The 23,562-nt window shown below is 34.1% G+C and overlaps 3 protein-coding genes across 4 annotated transcripts; all 3 read left to right on the forward strand.

Annotated features, from left to right (window-relative positions):
- Positions 1-793, forward strand: LOC107009972 (the record flags this gene model as incomplete). The annotated part of the gene is made up of 2 exons (XM_015209267.2): positions 1-135; positions 519-793. Coding segments are annotated over 2 exons (309 nt in total), but the record flags the coding sequence as incomplete, so codon positions are not given.
- Positions 794-12,954: 12,161 nt separating this feature from the next.
- Positions 12,955-16,553, forward strand: LOC107009344 (lipid phosphate phosphatase epsilon 2, chloroplastic-like). The gene is made up of 4 exons (XM_015208660.2): positions 12,955-13,197; positions 14,212-14,437; positions 15,747-15,820; positions 16,087-16,553. Exons 1-4 carry the CDS (start codon positions 13,075-13,077, stop codon positions 16,312-16,314), a joined length of 651 nt encoding a protein of 216 aa, XP_015064146.1. The 5' UTR covers positions 12,955-13,074; the 3' UTR covers positions 16,315-16,553.
- Positions 16,554-16,913: 360 nt separating this feature from the next.
- On the forward strand, positions 16,914-22,823 carry LOC107008992 (lipid phosphate phosphatase epsilon 2, chloroplastic-like). Of its 2 annotated transcripts, none has more exons than XM_015208228.2 (5): positions 16,914-17,345; positions 18,862-19,087; positions 19,905-19,978; positions 20,143-20,287; positions 22,636-22,823. In XM_015208228.2, the coding sequence occupies exons 1-5, from the start codon at positions 17,088-17,090 to the stop codon at positions 22,728-22,730; spliced, it is 798 nt and encodes a 265-aa protein (XP_015063714.1). In that variant the 5' UTR covers positions 16,914-17,087; the 3' UTR covers positions 22,731-22,823. The 2 variants fall into 2 exon arrangements, with proteins under 2 accessions (XP_015063714.1, XP_015063713.1); XM_015208227.2 differs by having other exon boundaries at positions 16,916-17,345; positions 20,143-20,364; positions 22,713-22,823.
- Positions 22,824-23,562: the final 739 nt, after the last annotated feature.

A 23,562-nucleotide genomic window follows, 5' to 3' on the forward strand; every position in this document is an offset into this window, starting at 1 on the left:
TTTGTTCGACAATCCAAAAAAGATATTGTAGAGGCTTGTGCTAAAGAAACAACTAAAGCTAACATTGAAGACTTGGACGATGATTATTTTGGAATATTAGTTGATGAATCAAATGATGTCTCTCATAGGGAGAGCGTATTGCTCTAATTTTGAGATATTTCAACAAAAGTGGAATGGTGATACTTGGGTATTGTCCACGTAAATGATACATCTTCTTAATCATTAAAAAAGATAATTTATTCTCTCCTTTTGGATCACTCACTATGTACATCCAAAATACGTGGTCAAGGTTGTGATGAGGCTAGTAATATGCAAGGAGAAATAAATGGTCTCAAGTCTTTGATTTTACAAGACACGTTATCTGCATATTCTATTCACTATTTTGCTCACCAATTGCAATTGACACTTGTAGGTCTTTCTAAAAAGAATTTGGATGTGCATAATTTTTTTTTATGTTCTCGAATATTCTAATTACTATTGGAACTTCATTTAAACGCAGAGATTCACTTCGATAACATCAAGAAAATAAGTTGGAAGAGTTGCTTGAATTCGAAGAAGTTCATACAGGGCAAGGTTTGAATCAAGAACATGGACTCCAACGATCGGGTGATACTCGTTGGGGGTCTCATTTTAAAACCTTGGAAAATTTTCTGATTTTTTTTCTTCAATTGTTAACGTGCTTAAGGATATGAAACGTGGTTGTCCATACAATTTTTTTGAGCAAGAGTCATGAATTTGAATTTGTCTTTATATTGCACTTGATGTTTAAGGTGTTGTTATTGACGAATGAGTTGAATAAAGTTTTATAAAAGAAAGATCAAGATATCTTTAATACTGTGAGATTGCTTGACCTTTCAAAAAAAATGATTGCAAATGATGAGAGAGGATGAATGAGATTCTATGATGGATGAAGTTAGCTTATTTTGTGATAAACATGATATTTCAATTCTCAAAATGAATGAAGACTACTCCAATGGGAAGTCAAAGTAAGAGGTCCAATATTTCATATTTGCATCAATTTTGGGTGAAATTTCACCATGTGTTTTGTCATAATATTTAGGAAATATATTTTACTTTTTTAGAAAAAAATGATTTATACCCATAAGTTTTAAAAACTATCAAAACTAACCATAAATTTTTATTACAATTCAATTGAATCTTCGTTACCACAATAAATAATAGTTTCCATGACACTAGAGAAATGTGAAAATTTGGAGCGAGTGCAACAAGCATCATTCCATACATCATGAAGTAGACAAATCACATGACTTTGTTATCCTTAGTCGACTGTTCATCATTTTCATCAATAACCATATCATCATTCAACATTCACTGAATATTTCATCACTACTTTGGTGCTAATATAAAAAAATTATATAATACAACGCAAGCAACAACTATAGAGGGTGTTTTTGTAGAAGATAAAAGTTTGGGGTAAAATTTCAATTTTTAAAGACCCCAAATAATGATATTTGAGCCAAGTACTAAAAAAAACTAGTATTTGGAAATTTGGGATATTTCCTAAAAATATTTATCAAATAATGATAAAGTGTATGAACAAACCCTATTTGCCAAAAAATTTCCAAATATTATTTGGAAAATCTATGGCCAAACGGGCCGTTAATATATTTAATAAAATGCGACGACTAGGCATATTCATATTATAATCACATATTCTTACTTTGCTACTAGAAAGTTAGATCACATTTTTATAACACTTTCTCAAATCTATTCATATCTTTTTTAGGGATATAAAACAGATAATAGATAAAATCGACGATTAATTGTGCAATCAAACAATTAATCGAAAATGTAAAGGAATATTTGTAAATTAATAATCCAAACTAAAGACATACATATTCCTCAAACAATAATATTCATGGCTATTCCACAATTTCTCTCAACAAAAAATAAAATAAAAAATAATACAAATCATTTTGCCTTCAATTAACATACTTGAAGATTGTGGTACACTCAAAATTTGGGTGCGCTTCTATACACTACCATAAAATAGTAGGATGCATCTTGTCTCATTGATCATCATTCATTTTCCTTTTGATTCATCAAATTTTAAAGTATAAAAATTGTGCAGTAAATCAGAATAGAAACAACATGAAGAAGAAGAAGAAGTAGAGAGGAAGAAGAAGAGATGAAGATGCAGACGAAGAAGAATCCAGAACAGAGTTGTATTAGTATATGAATGTGTAATACATGCCTATTTACATCAGTGTATATATACAATAACTAATACATATAACAACTATAACTAACTCTTAACTAACTCTTAACTAACTAGTTATCTTGATTACATATATGCCACATTGTTCAAGTGACACCTTCTTCAATACTCGCCCTCAAGTTTGGAGGTATGAACAAGTTCATTACACCAAACTTGGATAACAAATATTCATGTTGAGATTTTCCTAAACCTTTAGTTAACATATCAGCTTCCAGTTCCTTTGTATGTAGATACTTTGTTTCAAACTAATCCTTGTTGAATTTTCTCACGTATGAAATGACAATCCAACTCAATATGTTTTGTTCTTTCATGTAAAACTGGATTGGCAGCAATTTGTATTGCTGACTTACTGTCACTGTAAACACTGACTGGAGTTTGAATCTTAGCTCCAAGTTCTTTAAACAGCTTAACTATCCATGTGATCTCAGCTATTGAACTGGCCATACTTCTATACTCAGCTTCAGCTGAGCTTCTAGATACTGTGGCCTGTTTCTTTGATTTCCAAGAGATCATTGATTCTCCCATCTTTACCATAAAGCCTGAAACTGACCTTCTTGTGTGTAAACAAGCTCCCCAATCTGCATCACGATAAACCTTTAACTGTTTGGAGCTTTTGCTAGATAACAATACTCCTTGTCCTGCTTGACTCTTTATGTATCTCACAATTCTGAGTGCAGCATTAAAATGAGATTGCTTTGGTTGATGAAGAAATTGACTCAGTGTTTGAGTAGCAAATGCAATATCTGGTCTTGTAACATTAAGATACAATAACTTGCCTACTAGTCTTCTGTATATAGTTGCATCTTCCAGTAGCTTGTCTTCTTCTCCTTTTCCATTCATATCATCATATTCCTTAGTTGTTAATCTAACATATGGATCCAGTGGTGTAGAAACTGGCTTGGCAGCACCAAGTCCTACTTCAGAAATTATTTCTAAGGCATATTTTCTTTGATGCATCACAATGCCTTCTTGTGATCTGGCAAATTCAATCCCAAGGAAGTACCTTAGATCTCCTAAATCTTTCATCTTGAAAGTATTCAGCAATGTTCCTTTTGTATCCTTTATCAAACTCAGATCATTTCCAGTAATCATCATATCATCTACATATACTAAGATTACCACCAAAGATTTGTCAATCCTTTTTATAAACAGTGAGTAATCTAGATGACTTTGCACAAAGCCAAGATTGAGTAGTGCCTCAGTAAGCTTTACATTCCACTGTCTAGGTGCCTGTTTCAAACCATATAAGGATTTAATGAGCTTACATACTGGTTTCTCCCCCTGCACATTAAAATCCTTGGGAGGTTGAAAGCCTTGAGGAAGAGCCATGTAAACTTCTTCTAACAGATCACCTTGCAGAAATGCATTTGAAACATCCATTTGATGAACATGCCATTTCTCAGTAGCAGCAAGTGCTAATACACTTCTGATAGTATCCATCTTAACTACTGGAGAGAAGGTTTCTTGATAATCAATTCCTTCTCTTTGATTGAAACCTTTTGCAACTAATCGAGCTTTAAATCTATCTACTTCTCCTGAGTCTAAATACTTGATTTTAAACACCCATTTGCACCCAATATCCTTCTTGCCTGGTGGTAATGGAACAACAGTCCAAGTGTTGTTAGCATCCAAGGCTGAAATTTCAGATTTCATAGCATCCACCCATCTCTGATCAGAACATGCTTCCTCAAATGTTGATAATTCAATATCATTACCAAAATTAGATAAGAATGTCTGATATGATGTATGTAGATGATCATAGGCAACATATTTGTCAATAGAGTATGTTGGCTTATTATCAGACTTGAGACTTGCAGCAGCTACATAATCTTTCATCCATAAAGGAGCTCTACTACTTCTTGTGGACATTCTTTGTTCAGGAATGGAACCATCTACTGTGGATGTACCAGTGTCAACCTCAGTTAGAGGTAACTGTGTAGGATCAGAAGCAATATCTGATGAGAAAGTAGTAGGAAATAGTTGCCAAGCTGTAGAGGTTGGTATTGCAAAAGGAAATGTTGATTCTCTGAACAAGACATCTCTGCTAAGAAAGAAATACTTGTTCTTCAGATCATAAAGTATATATCCTTTTGTATTTTCACTATAACCCATATGAACAGCAGCTACACTTCTTGGTTGAAACTTATCCTGAATATACATATTCTTGGCAAAACACAAGCAACCTAATACTCTTAAATGTTGAAGTGAAGGTTGTTTCTTGTGGAACATTTCATAAGGTGATTTACCTTGTAACACTGGTGTAGGAAGCCTATTTATAATATATGCAGCACTCAGTATACAATGCCCCCAAAATTTGATTGGAATGTGACCTTGAAACTTTATTGCTCTAGCTATCTCCAAGATATGTTTATGTTTTCTTTCAGCTATGCCATTCTGCTGAGGAGTATGTATACAAGTTCTTTGGTGAACAATCCCTCTACTGACAAAAAGCTTGTTACACTCAGCATTTACAAATTCTGAACCATTATCAGTTCTAATGATCTGAACTTTGGACTGAAACTGTGTTTGAACTAGCACAAAGAAGTTTTGTAGCACAACACAAACATCACTTTTCAACTTGATTAGAAAGAGCCATAACATTCTTGTACAGTCATCAACAATTGTTACAAAGAATCTATTCCCATCATATGTAGCAGTATTAAATGGCCCCCATACATCAATATGTAACAGATGGAAAGCCTGAGTAGACATTGAAGTACTATGAACAAATGGTAGTCTATGTTGTTTAGCTAGTGGACAAATTGTACAAGTGTGTACTTCCTTGGAACACTGAGTGACAGGAAAGTGAAGTACTTGTGTTAAGACACTAGATGAGGTGTGGCCTAGCCTTTGATGCCATAGTAGAATTCTTGAATCCGATATAGATGGAGGTATGGATGGAAGACTTTGTGTTTGTGTTTCTTTATTCTCTTCTGCTGTGAAACACTGCTCATGTTTGCCTCTACTGACCTTGTGAATAGGTAAATGATAGAGACCTGCACTTTCTCTACCAATCCCCCTCACCTGCCCATTGTAGAGGTCCTGAAATATAACAAAGTCAGGAAAGAAGGAGACAACACAGTTTAGATCTCTTGTAAGCTTTGAGACTGACAACAGATTATACTTGAAATCAGGAATTAACAGAACATTTTCTATTTTGTCTTGTGAAGTCAGATGACAAGATCCTGTATGAGTAACCTTCACATTATCTCCATTTGGCAAATACACTCTTCTAGGCTTATCTGATAAAACTTGCTGTTGGTAATCAAGTACAGTAGGCAAAGATGTCATATGATTAGTAGCACCTGAATCTATGATCCACCCCTGTTGTTTATCCCCAACTATAAGTGCAATATCATTACCTGTTGAAGATGCATAATCTTGGACTATATTTGCATTTGCAGCACTGTTAGACTGTGAGCCTGATCCTTCTGTTCCTCCCTTAGCATTTGTATGCCCAAGCATTTGTAGAATCTGATTGTATTGATCCTGAATGACACTCAATCCTCTATTATAGTCATTATGATTTACTCTTCCATTGCAGCTTTGACTATAAGAATTGTTGCTTGAACTTTCTTCTCTATTAGAACTAAACTCTTCTTGATCATTACTGATAGCATTATGAGCTGTATGAAGTTGTCTTTTATCATTATGATTTCTCCCTCTCCCATATGATGATCCTTTCTTCCTTCTTTCAAGACCAGGAGGATATCCATGAAGCTGAAAACAACAGCTCGAGTATGTCCTGTTCTATTACAATAGTCACAATACACACTTGAATCATGGCTAGGAACATTAGGATTTTTATGTTTAGGTATAGATTGACTTCGAGCAGTAAACATTGCATGCGATTCTACTTGTTCACTACTAACAGATTGTGTAATCCTACACTGACTCTCTCTCTCTCAATCAACATGGAATATGCCTTGTTAAGAGAAGGAAGAGGCATCATCATAAGAATCTGGCCTCTTGCTTGATCATATGACTCATTAAGACCCATGAGAAACTGCAGCAATTTTTGATTATGCATAAACACACTGAGATCTCTTGAACCAGGACAACCACAACTAGCTATAGGAACCAAACTATCATACTCTACCCATAGTTCTCTCAATCTAGAAAAATACACTGAAATTGTACTCATACCTTGACTGATAGTTGCAATTTCTTTGTGTAATTGATAAATTCGACTTCCATCTACTTTATCATACCTTTCACTCAATTCTTTCCACACTTCTGCTGCATTTGTTGAGTAAACAATCCCACTAAGTAATTCTTTTGATACACAGTTCATTATCCAAGACAGAACAATGGCATTACATCGTTCCCACAAATTCTTCAAGTTTTCTCCATATGCTTCCTTCTTGCAAGATCCATCAATGAATCCTAGCTTATTTCTTCCCAAAATGGCTATTCTCATAGCTCTGCTCCACACCGAAAAGTTCTCAGATCCAGATAGCTGAATCGAGACTAACATAAAACCTGAATTATCGATGTTGTTCAAAAACAATGGGTGATTATGACTCAGTTTTTCTGGTAATTCATTATCAACAGCTGCCATTGTTGCTTCAATTGTTTCAGACTGTGTTTAAACAATTTTGATCCTAACTACTGCGATTGCTCTGATACCATGTGCAGTAAATCAGAATAGAAACAGCATGAAGAAGAAGAAGTAGAGAGGAAGAAGAAGAGATGAAGATGCAGACGAAGAAGAATCCAGAACAGAGTTGTATTAGTATATGAATGTGTAATACATGCCTATTTACATCAGTGTATATATACAATAACTAATACATATAACAACTATAACTAACTCTTAACTAACTCTTAACTAACTAGTTATCTTGATTACATATATGCCACATTGTTCAAGTGACACCTTCTTCAATAATCGCCCTCAAGTTTGGAGGTATGAACAAGTTCATTACACCAAACTTGGATAACAAATATTCATGTTGAGATTTTCCTAAACCTTTAGTTAACATATCAGCTTCCAGTTCCTTTGTATGTAGATACTTTGTTTCAAACTAATCCTTGTTGAATTTTCTCACGTATGAAATGACAATCCAACTCAATATGTTTTGTTCTTTCATGTAAAACTGGATTGGCAGCAATTTGTATTGCTGACTTACTGTCACTGTAAACACTGACTGGAGTTTGAATCTTAGCTCCAAGTTCTTTAAACAGCTTAACTATCCATGTAATCTCAGCTATTGAACTGGCCATACTTCTATACTCAGCTTCAGCTGAGCTTCTAGATACTGTGGCCTGTTTCTTTGATTTCCAAGAGATCATTGATTCTCCCATCTTTACCATAAAGCCTGAAACTGACCTTCTTGTGTGTAAACAAGCTCCCCAATCTGCATCACAATAAACCTTTAACTGTTTGGAGCTTTTGCTAGATAACAATACTCCTTGTCCTGCTTGACTCTTTATGTATCTCACAATTCTGAGTGCAGCATTAAAATGAGATTGCTTTGGTTGATGAAGAAATTGACTCAGTGTTTGAGTAGCAAATGCAATATCTGGTCTTGTAACATTAAGATACAATAACTTGCCTACTAGTCTTCTGTATATAGTTGCATCTTCCAGTAGCTTGTCTTCTTCTCCTTTTCCATTCATATCATCATATTCCTTAGTTGTTAATCTAACATATGGATCCAGTGGTGTAGAAACTGGCTTGGCAGCACCAAGTCCTACTTCAGAAATTATTTCTAAGGCATATTTTCTTTGATGCATCACAATGCCTTCTTGTGATCTGGCAAATTCAATCCCAAGGAAGTACCTTAGATCTCCTAAATCTTTCATCTTGAAAGTATTCAGCAATGTTCCTTTTGTATCCTTTATCAAACTCAGATCATTTCCAGTAATCATCATATCATCTACATATACTAAGATTACCACCAAAGATTTGTCAATCCTTTTTATAAACAGTGAGTAATCTAGATGACTTTGTACAAAGCCAAGATTGAGTAGTGCCTCAGTAAGCTTTACATTCCACTGTCTAGGTGCCTGTTTCAAACCATATAAGGATTTAATGAGCTTACATACTGGTTTCTCCCCCTGCACATTAAAATCCTTGGGAGGTTGAAAGCCTTGAGGAAGAGCCATGTAAACTTCTTCTAACAGATCACCTTGCAGAAATGCATTTGAAACATCCATTTGATGAACATGCCATTTCTCAGTAGCAGCAAGTGCTAATACACTTCTGATAGTATCCATCTTAACTACTGGAGAGAAGGTTTCTTGATAATCAATTCCTTCTCTTTGATTGAAACCTTTTGCAACTAATCGAGCTTTAAATCTATCTACTTCTCCTGAGTCTAAATACTTGATTTTAAACACCCATTTGCACCCAATATCCTTCTTGCCTGGTGGTAATGGAACAACAGTCCAAGTGTTGTTAGCATCCAAGGCTGAAATTTCAGATTTCATAGCATCCACCCATCTCTGATCAGAACATGCTTCCTCAAATGTTGATAATTCAATATCATTACCAAAATTAGATAAGAATGTCTGATATGATGTATGTAGATGATCATAGGCAACATATTTGTCAATAGAGTATGTTGGCTTATTATCAGACTTGAGACTTGCAGCAGCTACATAATCTTTCATCCATAAAGGAGCTCTACTACTTCTTGTGGACATTCTTTGTTCAGGAATGGAACCATCTACTGTGGATGTACCAGTGTCAACCTCAGTTAGAGGTAACTGTGTAGGATCAGAAGCAATATCTGATGAGAAAGTAGTAGGAAATAGTTGCCAAGCTGTAGAGGTTGGTATTGCAAAAGGAAATGTTGATTCTCTGAACAAGACATCTCTGCTAAGAAAGAAATACTTGTTCTTCAGATCATAAAGTATATATCCTTTTGTATTTTCACTATAACCCATATGAACAGCAGCTACACTTCTTGGTTGAAACTTATCCTGAATATACATATTCTTGGCAAAACACAAGCAACCTAATACTCTTAAATGTTGAAGTGAAGGTTGTTTCTTGTGGAACATTTCATAAGGTGATTTACCTTGTAACACTGGTGTAGGAAGCCTATTTATAATATATGCAGCACTCAGTATACAATGCCCCCAAAATTTGATTGGAATGTGACCTTGAAACTTTATTGCTCTAGCTATCTCCAAGATATGTTTATGTTTTCTTTCAGCTATGCCATTCTGCTGAGGAGTATGTATACAAGTTCTTTGGTGAACAATCCCTCTACTGACAAAAAGCTTGTTACACTCAGCATTTACAAATTCTGAACCATTATCAGTTCTAATGATCTGAACTTTGGACTGAAACTGTGTTTGAACTAGCACAAAGAAGTTTTGTAGCACAACACAAACATCACTTTTCAACTTGATTAGAAAGAGCCATAACATTCTTGTACAGTCATCAACAATTGTTACAAAGAATCTATTCCCATCATATGTAGCAGTATTAAATGGCCCCCATACATCAATATGTAACAGATGGAAAGCCTGAGTAGACATTGAAGTACTATGAACAAATGGTAGTCTATGTTGTTTAGCTAGTGGACAAATTGTACAAGTGTGTACTTCCTTGGAACACTGAGTGACAGGAAAGTGAAGTACTTGTGTTAAGACACTAGATGAGGTGTGGCCTAGCCTTTGATGCCATAGTAGAATTCTTGAATCCGATATAGATGGAGGTATGGATGGAAGACTTTGTGTTTGTGTTTCTTTATTCTCTTCTGCTGTGAAACACTGCTCATGTTTGCCTCTACTGACCTTGTGAATAGGTAAATGATAGAGACCTGCACTTTCTCTACCAATCCCCCTCACCTGCCCATTGTAGAGGTCCTGAAATATAACAAAGTCAGGAAAGAAGGAGACAACACAGTTTAGATCTCTTGTAAGCTTTGAGACTGACAACAGATTATACTTGAAATCAGGAATTAACAGAACATTTTCTATTTTGTCTTGTGAAGTCAGATGACAAGATCCTGTATGAGTAACCTTCACATTATCTCCATTTGGCAAATACACTCTTCTAGGCTTATCTGATAAAACTTGCTGTTGGTAATCAAGTACAGTAGGCAAAGATGTCATATGATTAGTAGCACCTGAATCTATGATCCACCCCTGTTGTTTATCCCCAACTATAAGTGCAATATCATTACCTGTTGAAGATGCATAATCTTGGACTATATTTGCATTTGCAGCACTGTTAGACTGTGAGCCTGATCCTTCTGTTCCTCCCTTAGCATTTGTATGCCCAAGCATTTGTAGAATCTGATTGTATTGATCCTGAATGACACTCAATCCTCTATTATAGTCATTATGATTTACTCTTCCATTGCAGCTTTGACTATAAGAATTGTTGCTTGAACTTTCTTCTCTATTAGAACTAAACTCTTCTTGATCATTACTGATAGCATTATGAGCTGTATGAAGTTGTCTTTTATCATTATGATTTCTCCCTCTCCCATATGATGATCCTTTCTTCCTTCTTTCAAGACCAGGAGGATATCCATGAAGCTGAAAACAACAGCTCGAGTATGTCCTGTTCTATTACAATAGTCACAATACACACTTGAATCATGGCTAGGAACATTAGGATTTTTATGTTTAGGTATAGATTGACTTCGAGCAGTAAACATTGCATGCGATTCTACTTGTTCACTACTAACAGATTGTGTAATCCTACACTGACTCTCTCTCTCTCAATCAACATGGAATATGCCTTGTTAAGAGAAGGAAGAGGCATCATCATAAGAATCTGGCCTCTTGCTTGATCATATGACTCATTAAGACCCATGAGAAACTGCAGCAATTTTTGATTATGCATAAACACACTGAGATCTCTTGAACCAGGACAACCACAACTAGCTATAGGAACCAAACTATCATACTCTACCCATAGTTCTCTCAATCTAGAAAAATACACTGAAATTGTACTCATACCTTGACTGATAGTTGCAATTTCTTTGTGTAATTGATAAATTCGACTTCCATCTACTTTATCATACCTTTCACTCAATTCTTTCCACACTTCTGCTGCATTTGTTGAGTAAACAATCCCACTAAGTAATTCTTTTGATACACAGTTCATTATCCAAGACAGAACAATGGCATTACATCGTTCCCACAAATTCTTCAAGTTTTCTCCATATGCTTCCTTCTTGCAAGATCCATCAATGAATCCTAGCTTATTTCTTCCCAAAATGGCTATTCTCATAGCTCTGCTCCACACCGAAAAGTTCTCAGATCCAGATAGCTGAATCGAGACTAACATAACACCTGAATTATCGATGTTGTTCAAGAACAATGGGTGATTATGACTCAGTTTTTCTGGTAATTCATTATCAACAGCTGCCATTGTTGCTTCAATTGTTTCAGACTGTGTTTAAACAATTTTGATCCTAACTACTGCGATTGCTCTGATACCATGTGCAGTAAATCAGAATAGAAACAGCATGAAGAAGAAGAAGTAGAGAGGAAGAAGAAGAGATGAAGATGCAGACGAAGAAGAATCCAGAACAGAGTTGTATTAGTATATGAATGTGTAATACATGCCTATTTACATCAGTGTATATATACAATAACTAATACATATAACAACTATAACTAACTCTTAACTAACTCTTAACTAACTAGTTATCTTGATTACATATATGCCACATTGTTCAAGTGACACCTTCTTCAATAAAAATATCTAGTGAATTTTGCTAAAGTTGGATGGAAGTATGTGGAGGTAAATAAAATCATATCGAAAACGCAAGCCGATTCAAAATTGAGAAAAAAAAATCTGATTAATGACTTGATTTGATTTAATTTGGTATTTAAAAAATTAATTATATCTGAATTTGTTTGATTTAATATTAAATAGTCAATCTGAGACCAAATAACATCATATATAATTTTTAAAATTTTTTTTATACATAAAAATATTTAATTTGAGTTAATTTACAAATATTTATTGTACATTTTCGTTGTTTTTATCTTCGTAGAATTTTTGAATGGTTCGATAAAATTTATATTCAATAAATTTTAGTAAGTCTAATTAAACTCAAAAAATCAAATCAATATTAATGTTAGCACAAAAAAATTAATTTAATACTAAGAATGACAATGATGCTGAATATTTTTCTTTCTTTTAGACAAATAAAATATATTTATAACCTAATTTTAGTTTTTTAAAATTGTTTAGTCATGTAATTAATGCTTATTAGACTTATTTTAACATGATTTAATATTTTAAATTATAATTATTTTTCATTATGACTTTGTAATATTTGTTTCATGCAAATTCATTATTTACTTTTATTGAATATTTTAGTACGGTCACTTATATCATTGTTTGTGTTATTTTCTTTAAATTAATATCTTAGATAATTATATTTTGATAAGATTTAAAAAATCATAAAAAATTACTTAATTATATATTTATATGAATACTTTATCGAAAAATTCAAAATTGATAAACCTGAATTTAATTAGTTTGATTTATTTATGATTAAAAATCCAATTTGATTGATATTTGAAAACCTCAACCAATTCAATCTCATATACACAACTAAATATATGTACGGATCATGTTATAACTAGCCCGATTGAAAGGGTCACTCCCGAAGGAGCCCTGTTCAAATTTAAATCGAGCTCCAATATGATCTTCGGATACCATGTTTGAGAGAAAAAAAAAGAAGAAAATGGAAATCTTCCACATCCAACAAAAATTACATTCCATTTTTTAAAAACATTTGTGGGTGTGGGGCTTTGGGTTGAACTAAAAATGTGTACCTCAAGTGCCCTTTCGAAAAAACCCAAACCATTTTCGATTGAGGTGAAATTTTTCTTCCTTATCTCGGAATATGGCGGATTTACTCAGAAATGGAGATGTTGCTGTAAAACTTGGAGCTTTTGAACAACAAGCTCTCATTCATGACTTCTCAACTTCTGCTTCTGCTCGATTCAACGCCACTCTCAATCGCCTGGTTGGTTGGTTCGTTAATTTTCACCATTCATTTTTAACTTATTGTACTGTTTCTTGATTTCTTTTGTGCTTACATGTTGATTAGTTTTTGAAAAAGAAAAAATGAAAGAGAAGAAGGAAAGATTTGACCTTTACTGTAGGAGGTGAATTCTTGGCATTTTCACTATGTTCTTAGCCAGGTCCCCTGAATTTTCATTGTGTAATTGAAGTCCTACCATAGATTTTGCAAGTTTATTTGCTTGCCCATGAAATTTTATCAAATTTTGAAAATCTAATATACATCTTTATGAACCCCTAACAGAAGGCTGGCTCCACCCCTGCCCTAAGGAGCGGAGTAGACTGCAACTGGATTACCAGTTTTGGTGTTGGGTTGGTTTTGGTCCTAAAAAGCTCACATTTTTTTCGTGCTACCGTTAAGATGGTAATGGGAAGTTGGATTATTGGGCTCTAATAAGTGGCACACTTTTTGTTGAAAAACTATATTGTGCATATAGAAAATAAGTTTGTGTATATTGGTTAAAACAGCTTTTTAGAGATATATACTAAAGTTTTGAACACCATTAGCAAAATTTCTAGCTTCACCACTTGCTCCAATGCAGGTACCCTGGATGGAACCAAAAAATATATAAATTCTGGAACTCTGTGGTTAATTAAAGAATACTTTCCATAATGATCTGATTTTTTCTGTAACGATGTTGTGTAACTCATCCAGAGACTTTTACTTCTCAAAATTAAAAGGCTCTAGTACAGAGACTTTCAGATTCAAGTCTATCATTTGAATCATCATGCTTTTGGCATTGCACTATAAATTAACAATACATTTCCTCAGATAGATCAGATTGGTGCAGTGAACGTGTTTGCTTGTCCTGATAATTTTTAAATTCTTTATGGTCATGACTTGATCTTAATTTTTCCGCAAGGATGTAACTGGTTATATCCATATCTTCTGATTAAAATTTGGGCGTTGGAACGAATCATGTGAAGATATCTAAATTCTTAATTACCTCAAATGCAGAGTAAGTGGCTGGTGGCTGCAGTTTTTGTTATAATCTTCCTTTGGAGGCATGACACAGAAGCACTTTGGGCAGCTTCTGGTTCTATTCTGAATGCTGGGCTCTCAACCGTATTGAAGAGAATACTAAACCAGGAGCGACCTGTTTCTGCTATAAGATCAGACCCGGGAATGCCATCTACTCATGCACAGTCAATTTTCTATACAGTGATGTTCTGTATTGTCTCAAGTAATATTCTCAGTCAATCAGATGAAGAAAATATGCTTGGTTTAGATAACTATCCATCCTTGTGCATTTGCTTAAGAGTGAATATTCATTAACCAAACTGGCCTTATCCTTTTGATATCGAAAGAGGCCTGCATGCATTGCAGATAAACTTACAAAATAGGTTCATGAGGATTTTTGTTGTTACCTTGTCCCTCTATTTGTTGTTATTTTTCATTAGTTTGTTATACTTATGCTATCTATCTTTAGTCTCTTTCTTCTCTTACTATATGTTCCGTTTCTTCAATTGCTGTGAGTTTTTTCACCGGACTATTGCTTATTCTCTTCTAGATTTAGAACTTCCTACAAGGTTTTAAGCAATCAGTTAGATGATCTGTAAAACTGCTCTCCTCTGATCATGGATATAATAGGATGTGAATGGCTTCTAGAGAGGCACTCATGCACCGTTATGGATTGTCATACCAAGGTCTTAGGGCAGCAGCTAGATGTAACTGAGAGTTGTTCAACCATCATGGACCTCTAGAAAAAATCTCTAGTAAATTCGATAATTTTCTTGCAATACTTACCAGTACTCAAGTCCAAAGAGCTAAGCTACAACAAAGTGCAGTCAAATTCTGCTGTATCTGTTATCAATCTATGTACATGCCCAAAGTTCTGTAGTAATAAACTGTTGTTGTAAAGAGTGTAGGAAATGCACTAGCCAAAGAAAAGTCATTTCGACAGCTGACCTAAATGCTTGATATGGATAGAAAATATATGACAAAGAACAGTTTGGGTTAATGATTATGTGAGTAAATTGCTAACATTTCTGGGTTGTCCGTAAATTTTAACCCAGCAGATTTTAATCCCTACTCAGGTCTAGAGAAGTGATATGTTATGCTGCATATGCACTCTCGCTTTGCCTTATGTGATAGTTGTATGTGATTGTATTGCACATAGCTAAACTTTGTGGTCTCTTAATGACATTAAAAACGGTGCTTTAGCACGCCTATTGTGCCTGTACAAGTAGCTCTTAAATTAATGTTGTCATGATGTCCTATGGTAACTTGCGTGCTTGAATAACCTGTCTGCAACAAATACGCATCTGCACAAGTACGCTGGTTGGTAGATTCAATTGATTATGCATCAAATTCACCTTATAGCCATGTGGTGTCTATTGATGAATAAATAACTAGAAAAGACAGGGAGTTTGTGTCTTGTTTGACATTTCAATTTTCCTTTTCTCTCTTCTTGAATTTTCATGTGCAGCTATTCCATCAAAAACTCTTCATACCAACGTCTAATACTATCTTTTTCTTTTGTTTTGATACAGTGGTAGAATATTTCGGGTTAAATGGAGTCACTGCAGTCATTAGTGCACTTATCTTTGCAATTGGCTCCTACTTGGTAAGTAGACAGCTTGCAGAATAGCAGTTTGGTTTATTTTCCACCCCCACCTTCTAGGAGGATCAGTAGTGTTCCCACTTACTATCTAGTGCGACTCAAACCCTCAACCTACCGGTTGATGAGGGACGCTCAACCCCTTGGGCAAGCCTCGCTTGTCAGCATTATGGTTTCTACCTTTATTTCAACTGGTTTTCTTCACAAGACCTTAGTTTAGTTGTGACTGTTGTAACCATACATTGATCTGCTTTTTCGTTGTGTTTGTGCAGTCATGGCTACGGGTTTCACAACAACTCCATACTACCAGTCAAGTAGCCGTAGGTGCTGCACTGGGATTCTCTTTCTCCATTTTCTGGTTTTGGTTGTGGGATGCAATAGTCCTTGATGCATTTATATCCCACTTGTGGATTCAGATTCTTGTTGTTCTTGGCACTGTAGCCATTTGTGTTAGCTTTCTCCTATATGTTTTCCGATACTGGGTTCTTGAGAAAAACTAATTCTTTATAGTATAGTGAGAAAGTACTCAGGATTCTGGAAGTGTTTGATAACAATTCTAGAAGGGGTTATTGGCAGGAAATTACTCCCCAATGACCTTGTAAATGATTGATTTTGAACTTTTGACCTCGTTTGTTCCACGGGTAAACCTTCACGATGGGACAAACACTGTCGAAAGTTCAATATCACTTGTGTACATTGCTCAGCAAAGTTGACATACCTATTTTTTTTTCTTTTGATATTTCTGGGTTGCTGATTGACTCAAGAAATGCCACATATCATCGTCATAAAAGAATACACTAGATTGATCTGGACATATGTTAACACGGCCTCAGATATTAAAAATAAGAAATAATATTGTAAAATTATAGAAAATATAGTTTCTATTTTCATTAATCACTATAGAGTAGATTGACTTGTACAATATCTACCCATATAGACTATTAACATGACAAGGTTAAACTTTTTATCAAACATTTATTTATTCACCGAATGTGAAATAAGGTTCTCTTTCTCTTAACTAAAGATTTCGATTTCATAATATAAAATTAAAATTAGTGGATACTAAGGTATGAACAAAAATATAAATCCACCACATCTAACAAAAATGGTTTCCATATATTTGAGGAAGTAACGATTGCCACTTGTTATTATTGAGTTCAAATAAGTATATAGCAACCTTAAAAATTCTCAAAATCTTGTATATTCTATTCGTCGTCCCTGTTACATTTCTGCCTGTGGGGCTTTAAGTTTCAATTGGAGAAAAATTCCAACAATGTCTACTGCAACTGCTCTTGTTATTTCCCCCTTTCTTCGTTTTCCAAAATTTTTCAATTCCAAATTGGATTTCCGTCGGAAGTTCGCTTCTTTTTCTCTGTATACAAGACATAAATCATTTCCATTAACTATTGCTAGAGTTCGAGCCGCTGCAGAAGATGAGGTGATGGGTGTCAGTTTAGAAAAAGAAGAAGCTTTCGTTGATGGGTCCTCAAGTTCTGCTTCTGCTGGACTTAACGCCACTTTCAATAGCTTGGTTCGTTCAACTTCCTTGTACAGTTAGTTTCTTTATTTGTTAATGCTCATCCTCCCTGCTTAATAAATAAGTGAACCACAATACCCTTCGGAGTGGTTCAGCGGTTTGGGTTTGGAGGTCTCAAGTTCGAAACCCCTTGCCAACAAAGGAAGGGGTTTGCGAGTTATTACATAGGAGCATGTTTTACCCTACTGCAGCCAAAGGGTAGCTGCTGCTGTTCCCTTGTCATAAAAAAAATAATAAGTGAGGTTTTTATTTTTTATGACTTTGGTATTCGAGTAGCTTTGTCTACAAAGGTTAGGATAGTTGAGAAGAATCTTAGTGTTTTTGTTTTAACCTGAAATATCATGATTCCTAACCACTTCATTCACTACTAGGTCACGCCCTTGATTGGGGTTCTTTGCTAGAAGGACTCCTAAATTTTCATTCCTTGTTTTTGTGTCAGACTTGAACAAGCACCCTTGAAGTTTTACAAATCCTTTGAAGCTCATAATTTTTGAATTAAATGTTTCTAATACAAGGCTAATTTGCTAAAGGATGCTGTTGATTAGACTTATAAAAGAGTTGAAGTGTGACTTAAGTAAATTGTCAACTTATTTGGCCTTTTCTGCTTATCACCGAAGCTCAAGCTGAAATTGCTAGTAGTAGGCTACGGCAATGCTAAGATTTGAGGCTATAATGGCCACATACCACAAATATACGGAAAGATATTATGAAGCATACTTGCTATGTGTTTCACTTTACTATCTTGGAGTTCTTCAATATAAAAGACCTTTTAGTCTTAAGCATGTTAACCTCGGTATTGTCCTGTACCATCCTGGAGTCTATAATTTTGGATGACCTTCCAAACTAATCTGATAGTCCTACATTTGCTGCCGTACTGTTGTTCATTTTATTGCTAACCCCTGATTCTTTAAGATGAGTTAGGTATTAAGTTCCAGTTTTCCAGAACAAGTGAAATTGACAATTTTGGAATGTATTGCTTGTTGCAAATAACAGGATATTAAGAATCTTCAATTTGTTTCTGTCTTCATCCTTGGAAGTAAACTGCAGCTGGTTTATCAGTTTTAGTGTTAGGTTGGCTTTTGGTCTTAGTAGCTCACCTTTCTTATGCTAATTTAATCTGGTAATTTTCAGGTCACCTTTGGTGCCATCTATATTCTCTTACCCTCTATTTTTGCTAAATGAAAGAATACCTTCCATAAAGACCTGAGTTTTATTTTCAATGATCTAATGCAACTTACCTGGAGACTCCTAAATTTACTATCGTTTGAATCATCATGCGTTTTGACATCACACTATAAATTAGGATACATTTCATCACCATGATCAGATTGTTGCTACTGACCTGCTTGCTTGACTGAAAAATTTTGGATTGCTTTTTGGTAACTTTACTTGATCTAATTTCTTTGCAAGAATGGAACTGGTTGTTTCCATCTCTCAATTTCTGCTCAAAGTTTTGGCTTTGGAGAAAAATCTCGTAAAGATTTCTAATTTCTTAGTTACTATAATGCAGAGTAAGTGGCTGGTGGCTGCACTTTTTGGTATAATCTTTCTTTGGAGACATGATGCGGAAGCTCTTTGGGCTGCTTCTGGTTCCGTTCTGAATTCTGCCCTCTCAACTGTATTGAAGAGAATACTAAACCAAGAGCGACCTGTTTCTACGATAAGATCGGATCCTGGAATGCCATCTTCTCATGCGCAGTCAATCTTTTATACAGTGACGTTCTGTATTGTCTCAAGTAATTTTCTTAGCTATTAATTGCCCAGATGGATAAAATAACCGATTTAGATATTCTTAATCCTTTAAACTCTAAATCTGTCAATATGCATTTACGTGAGAAGAGTTAAATGCCCTTGTCCCTTCGATTATGATCTAAAGAGGACATCATGCATTAAAGATAAAACTATTAAATGGGTTCATTTGGATTTTTGATGTTACCTTGTCAATTCTTTTTAGATAAATTTGTTATCACCTTGTTCTGCATAATCTTTCCATCTTTGGTCTCCTAGGATGTGTTCCTTATCTTCCTTGGGTTTGCTGGGTTCTTTTTCAGCTCTCTATTCTGTATTCTCTATCAGAGCTTCCTATTAGACCTTAAGCAATCAATTAAGTTATTAACCCTGCATATTCTAATTCCTAACCTGGCATAAAAAGGTTGTATGTCTTGCTGAATTTGCACTCTTTCTTCTGTTTGTGTGATAATTCTAATGTGATTGTGTTGCACACACTTTAATTTTAGGAGATAATATTGTGCTTGTATGAGCAGCTCTTCTAATTAAAGTTATTGTTATGTCATATGATAACTTGTGTTCTTGAATAACCTGTCTGCTACAAGCGTCCGTCTTCACAAATTGTCTGACTGGCATAGATTCATATTAAATTGATTTTGCCTCATTTGATGCATAAGATTACTAGAAAGGACACACGTGGCGTGCTTCTCGTATGACTCTTCAAGTTTCCTTTTTCTTGTTTATTGAGTTTCCCTGTGCAGCTATGGCATTTAAAACTCTCCATATCCAACCTCTAATAAGTCTTTTTCTTTTTGTTTGACACAGTGGTAGAATGTTTTGGGTTCAACGGCATCACTGCAGTAATTAGCGCACTCATCTTTGCACTTGGCTCCTACTTTGTAAGTTACCACTTGTCACCGGACCTTCATTTAGTTGTTTTTTGTCAAATTACTTTCCTATGCTTGCAGAGCAGCAGTTGGGGTTGTACCTATTTTCAATCGATTATCTGCACAAAACCTTGGTTTGTTTCAACTGTTGTAGCAATAAATTTTTGTTTGTGCAGTCCTGGCTACGGGTTTCACAACAATTTCACACAACCAGCCAAGTAACGGTGGGTGCTGCACTCGGATTCTCTTTCTCCATTTTCTGGTTTTGGTTGTGGGATGCAATAGTCTTTGATGCATTTATTTCACACTTGTGGGTTCGGACTGTTGTTGTTGTTGGCTCAGCAGCCATTTGTGCTAGCTTTCTCCTATATGTGATCCGATATTGGGTTCTTGAGGAGATCAACTTATACTACTGAGAAACTACACACTAAACATTGAACTTCCATATAGAAACTAACAAATCAAAGCTTATAGTTTTATGAGAAAATTCTTCTCAACTTTGCTCATTACTTTTCATTAGCTAATGTGCTCTACACTTCAATTTGAATAGGAATTTTGTTCTCTACTATAACTAAGAGCCTGTTTGGCTCAGCTTAAACGCTGGTCAAACTGACTTAAAAGCTGATTTTTGACTTATTTAGCTGTTTGGCAATACTCAAAATAACTTATTTTAAGTTAAAAAAAACTTATTTTAAGCCAAAAGTTAAAAGCTGGGGTAGTGGTGCTTTTTTATTTTAGCTTATAAGCTGTTTTAAGTTGACCACATTTTTACCTTTTTGCCCTTAATATTTTTATACAATCTCCAAATTACCCACATAACCCTAACACCTCTTTCTTCCATTTTTCCTTTTCATGTTTGGCATAGCTGCTGAACTTCTTCCTGTTCTTCCAACTTGAACTGAAGATAAACCTTGAAATAAATTTTTTCGATTATTTTTTTATTAACTTTCTTCCTTTTCTCTCGATTGATGCCGATAATATGTTGAAAAATAAAAATTTATATTCCTCTTATAAATAATTTGTAATGAGAAAGAAATATGTGAATGATAGTAAAATATAATTATTTATGGCTGTAAAATATAAATTAATTAACTTTTATTATGTTAACAGCTTTTAAGGGTATTTCAGACATTTTGATTTAAAAAGCTGTTTATCAGCACTTATTTGCCAAACACATCAACAACTTTTTTTTAATTTCAGCACTTTTCTCCAAACGCATAACTGCTTATTTTAAAAATAAGTTTCAGCACTTTCAAAAGTACTTTTTTAAAGTTGCTTTTATTAAGTCCATCCAAACGGGCCCTAACTGGTGCTCCTATTAGTTGTAACTGCTTAGAATATCAAATTAATGGTGGTTTTCAAGAAACAAACATGAGTAGTTGTTTTATACTCTTGTTATTAAACCCCTTAAAATAAACAATGAATTAATTAAGATAGCTTAGCTTCTTAATTAATTACCAAGTATTTCATGATTAGTTTATGATAAAACAAAATCATAATTTCATGATTAGTTTATGGTAAAACAAAATCCTGATCAACTTTTCTTCAATGACTATAGAGACTGATTAATCTCCCCAGGTCATTGGAAATGGTCAATATTAATTAGCTATAAGAAAAATACCAAAGAAAACAATAAGTCAAAATTAGAAATTTGAAAATTAGAAAAGGTAGAACTTTCAATAGTACATGGAAGAATTATATTTTTTTTACCAATTTTAAACTTCTCTTTATTTATATATCAAATTTCTTCTTGTTTTATATGCCAGGTGCTTGATATTCGTATTAGAACTTTAATTAAATTTGAATCGTGCAATGCAAAATGCTCATTTAAGAATTACATTCTTAACAGATTTTTCTCATAGGCCTCTAATTAAGAATATAACAATCTCACGACTTATTTATAAGCACATGTGCGACAAAAGAATAGCATTGCTACACAACTTCTCGTACCATCAATTTAACATTTTTATTTTAAGAACACAAACAATTTACACCGAATATTAACTAATTAGTGGTCAAGTCTTTTGTACTGGGAAGGCATACCTAAATAATCTCACTAGTTTATAAGTTAATTATTTAGATATATTTTAGTCTGTAAATATTTCGTGTCTTATCAAATTTTGATGCGTTCAGATACAATATCTTGGAATACTTAGGGACAAAATCAGGTGTAATTTGTTCTTGATATATTATATCCAAGTGAATTTGTATGAATCTGAGATATATAAAAAATCTCGCTCACCTCTCTTACTTCTCTCTCATCTCGCTTGCCACTCTCCTATGTATCTGATATACTAGATACATGCGTATCACACCAGATACATAGAGATACCTGTATCTAGTGTGTATCTAATGTGATTCACATGTATTTGAAATACATGGCAAATCTCTTTCGCATCCCTTCCCATTTCGCTCTCTTCTCTCCTATTTAGTGTATCTGGTACAAAAATACATATATCTGAGTGTATCTTTATCAATATATGATTAAAAAAACTCTTAATTGATAGCAAAATACATAATATTTTGAAAGCACTAATTATTAACCACTAACCATTGCCATAACATGCCATGCACTAATTATCTGCTTATTATTTTCATTATTAAAGTTTCTATCATACTCAACTTCTTTTTTCTTCCACATCCATTTTCATAATACCATTTTTAATAANCTGTTGTTGTTGTTGGCTCAGCAGCCATTTGTGCTAGCTTTCTCCTATATGTGATCCGATATTGGGTTCTTGAGGAGATCAACTTATACTACTGAGAAACTACACACTAAACATTGAACTTCCATATAGAAACTAACAAAACAAAGCTTATAGTTTTATGAGAAAATTCTTCTCAACTTTGCTCATTACTTTTCATTAGCTAATGTGCTCTACACTTCTATTTGAATAGGAATTTTGTTGTCTACTATAACTAACTGGTGCTCCTATTAGTTGTAACTGCTTAGATTATCAAATTAATGGTGGTTTTCAAGAAAAAAACATGAGTAGTTGTTTTATACTTTTTTTTATTAAACCCCTTAAAATAAACAATGAATTAATTAAGATAGCTTAGCTTCTTAATTAATTACCAAGTCTTTCATGACTAGTTTATGATTAAACAAAATCATAATTTCATGATTAGTTTATGGTAAAACAAAATCCTGATCAACTTTTCTTCAACGACTATAGAGACTGATTAATCTCCCCAGGTCATTGGAAATGGTCAATATTAATTAGCTATAAGAAAAATACCAAAGAAAACAATAAGTCAAAATTAGAAATTAGAAAAGGTAGAACTTTCAATAGTACTTCTACATATATGCTTTGAGATATCAGATGCATATGATCAAAAAGTATAATACATGGAAGAATTATATTTTTTTACCAATTTTAAACTTCTCTTTATTTATATATCAAATTTCTTCTTGTATTCTATGTTAGGTGCTTGATATTCGTATTAGAACTTTAATTAAATCTGAATCGTGCAATGCAAAATGCTCATTTAAGAATATTACATTCTTAACATATTTTTCTCGTAGGCCTCTATAACAATCTCACAACTTATATATAAGCACATGTGCGTCAAAAGAATAGCATTGCTACACAACT

The sequence above is a fragment of the Solanum pennellii genome, chromosome 2 (genome assembly GCF_001406875.1).
Source record: "Solanum pennellii chromosome 2, SPENNV200".
In the NCBI taxonomy this organism is placed as follows: domain Eukaryota; kingdom Viridiplantae; phylum Streptophyta; class Magnoliopsida; order Solanales; family Solanaceae; genus Solanum; species Solanum pennellii.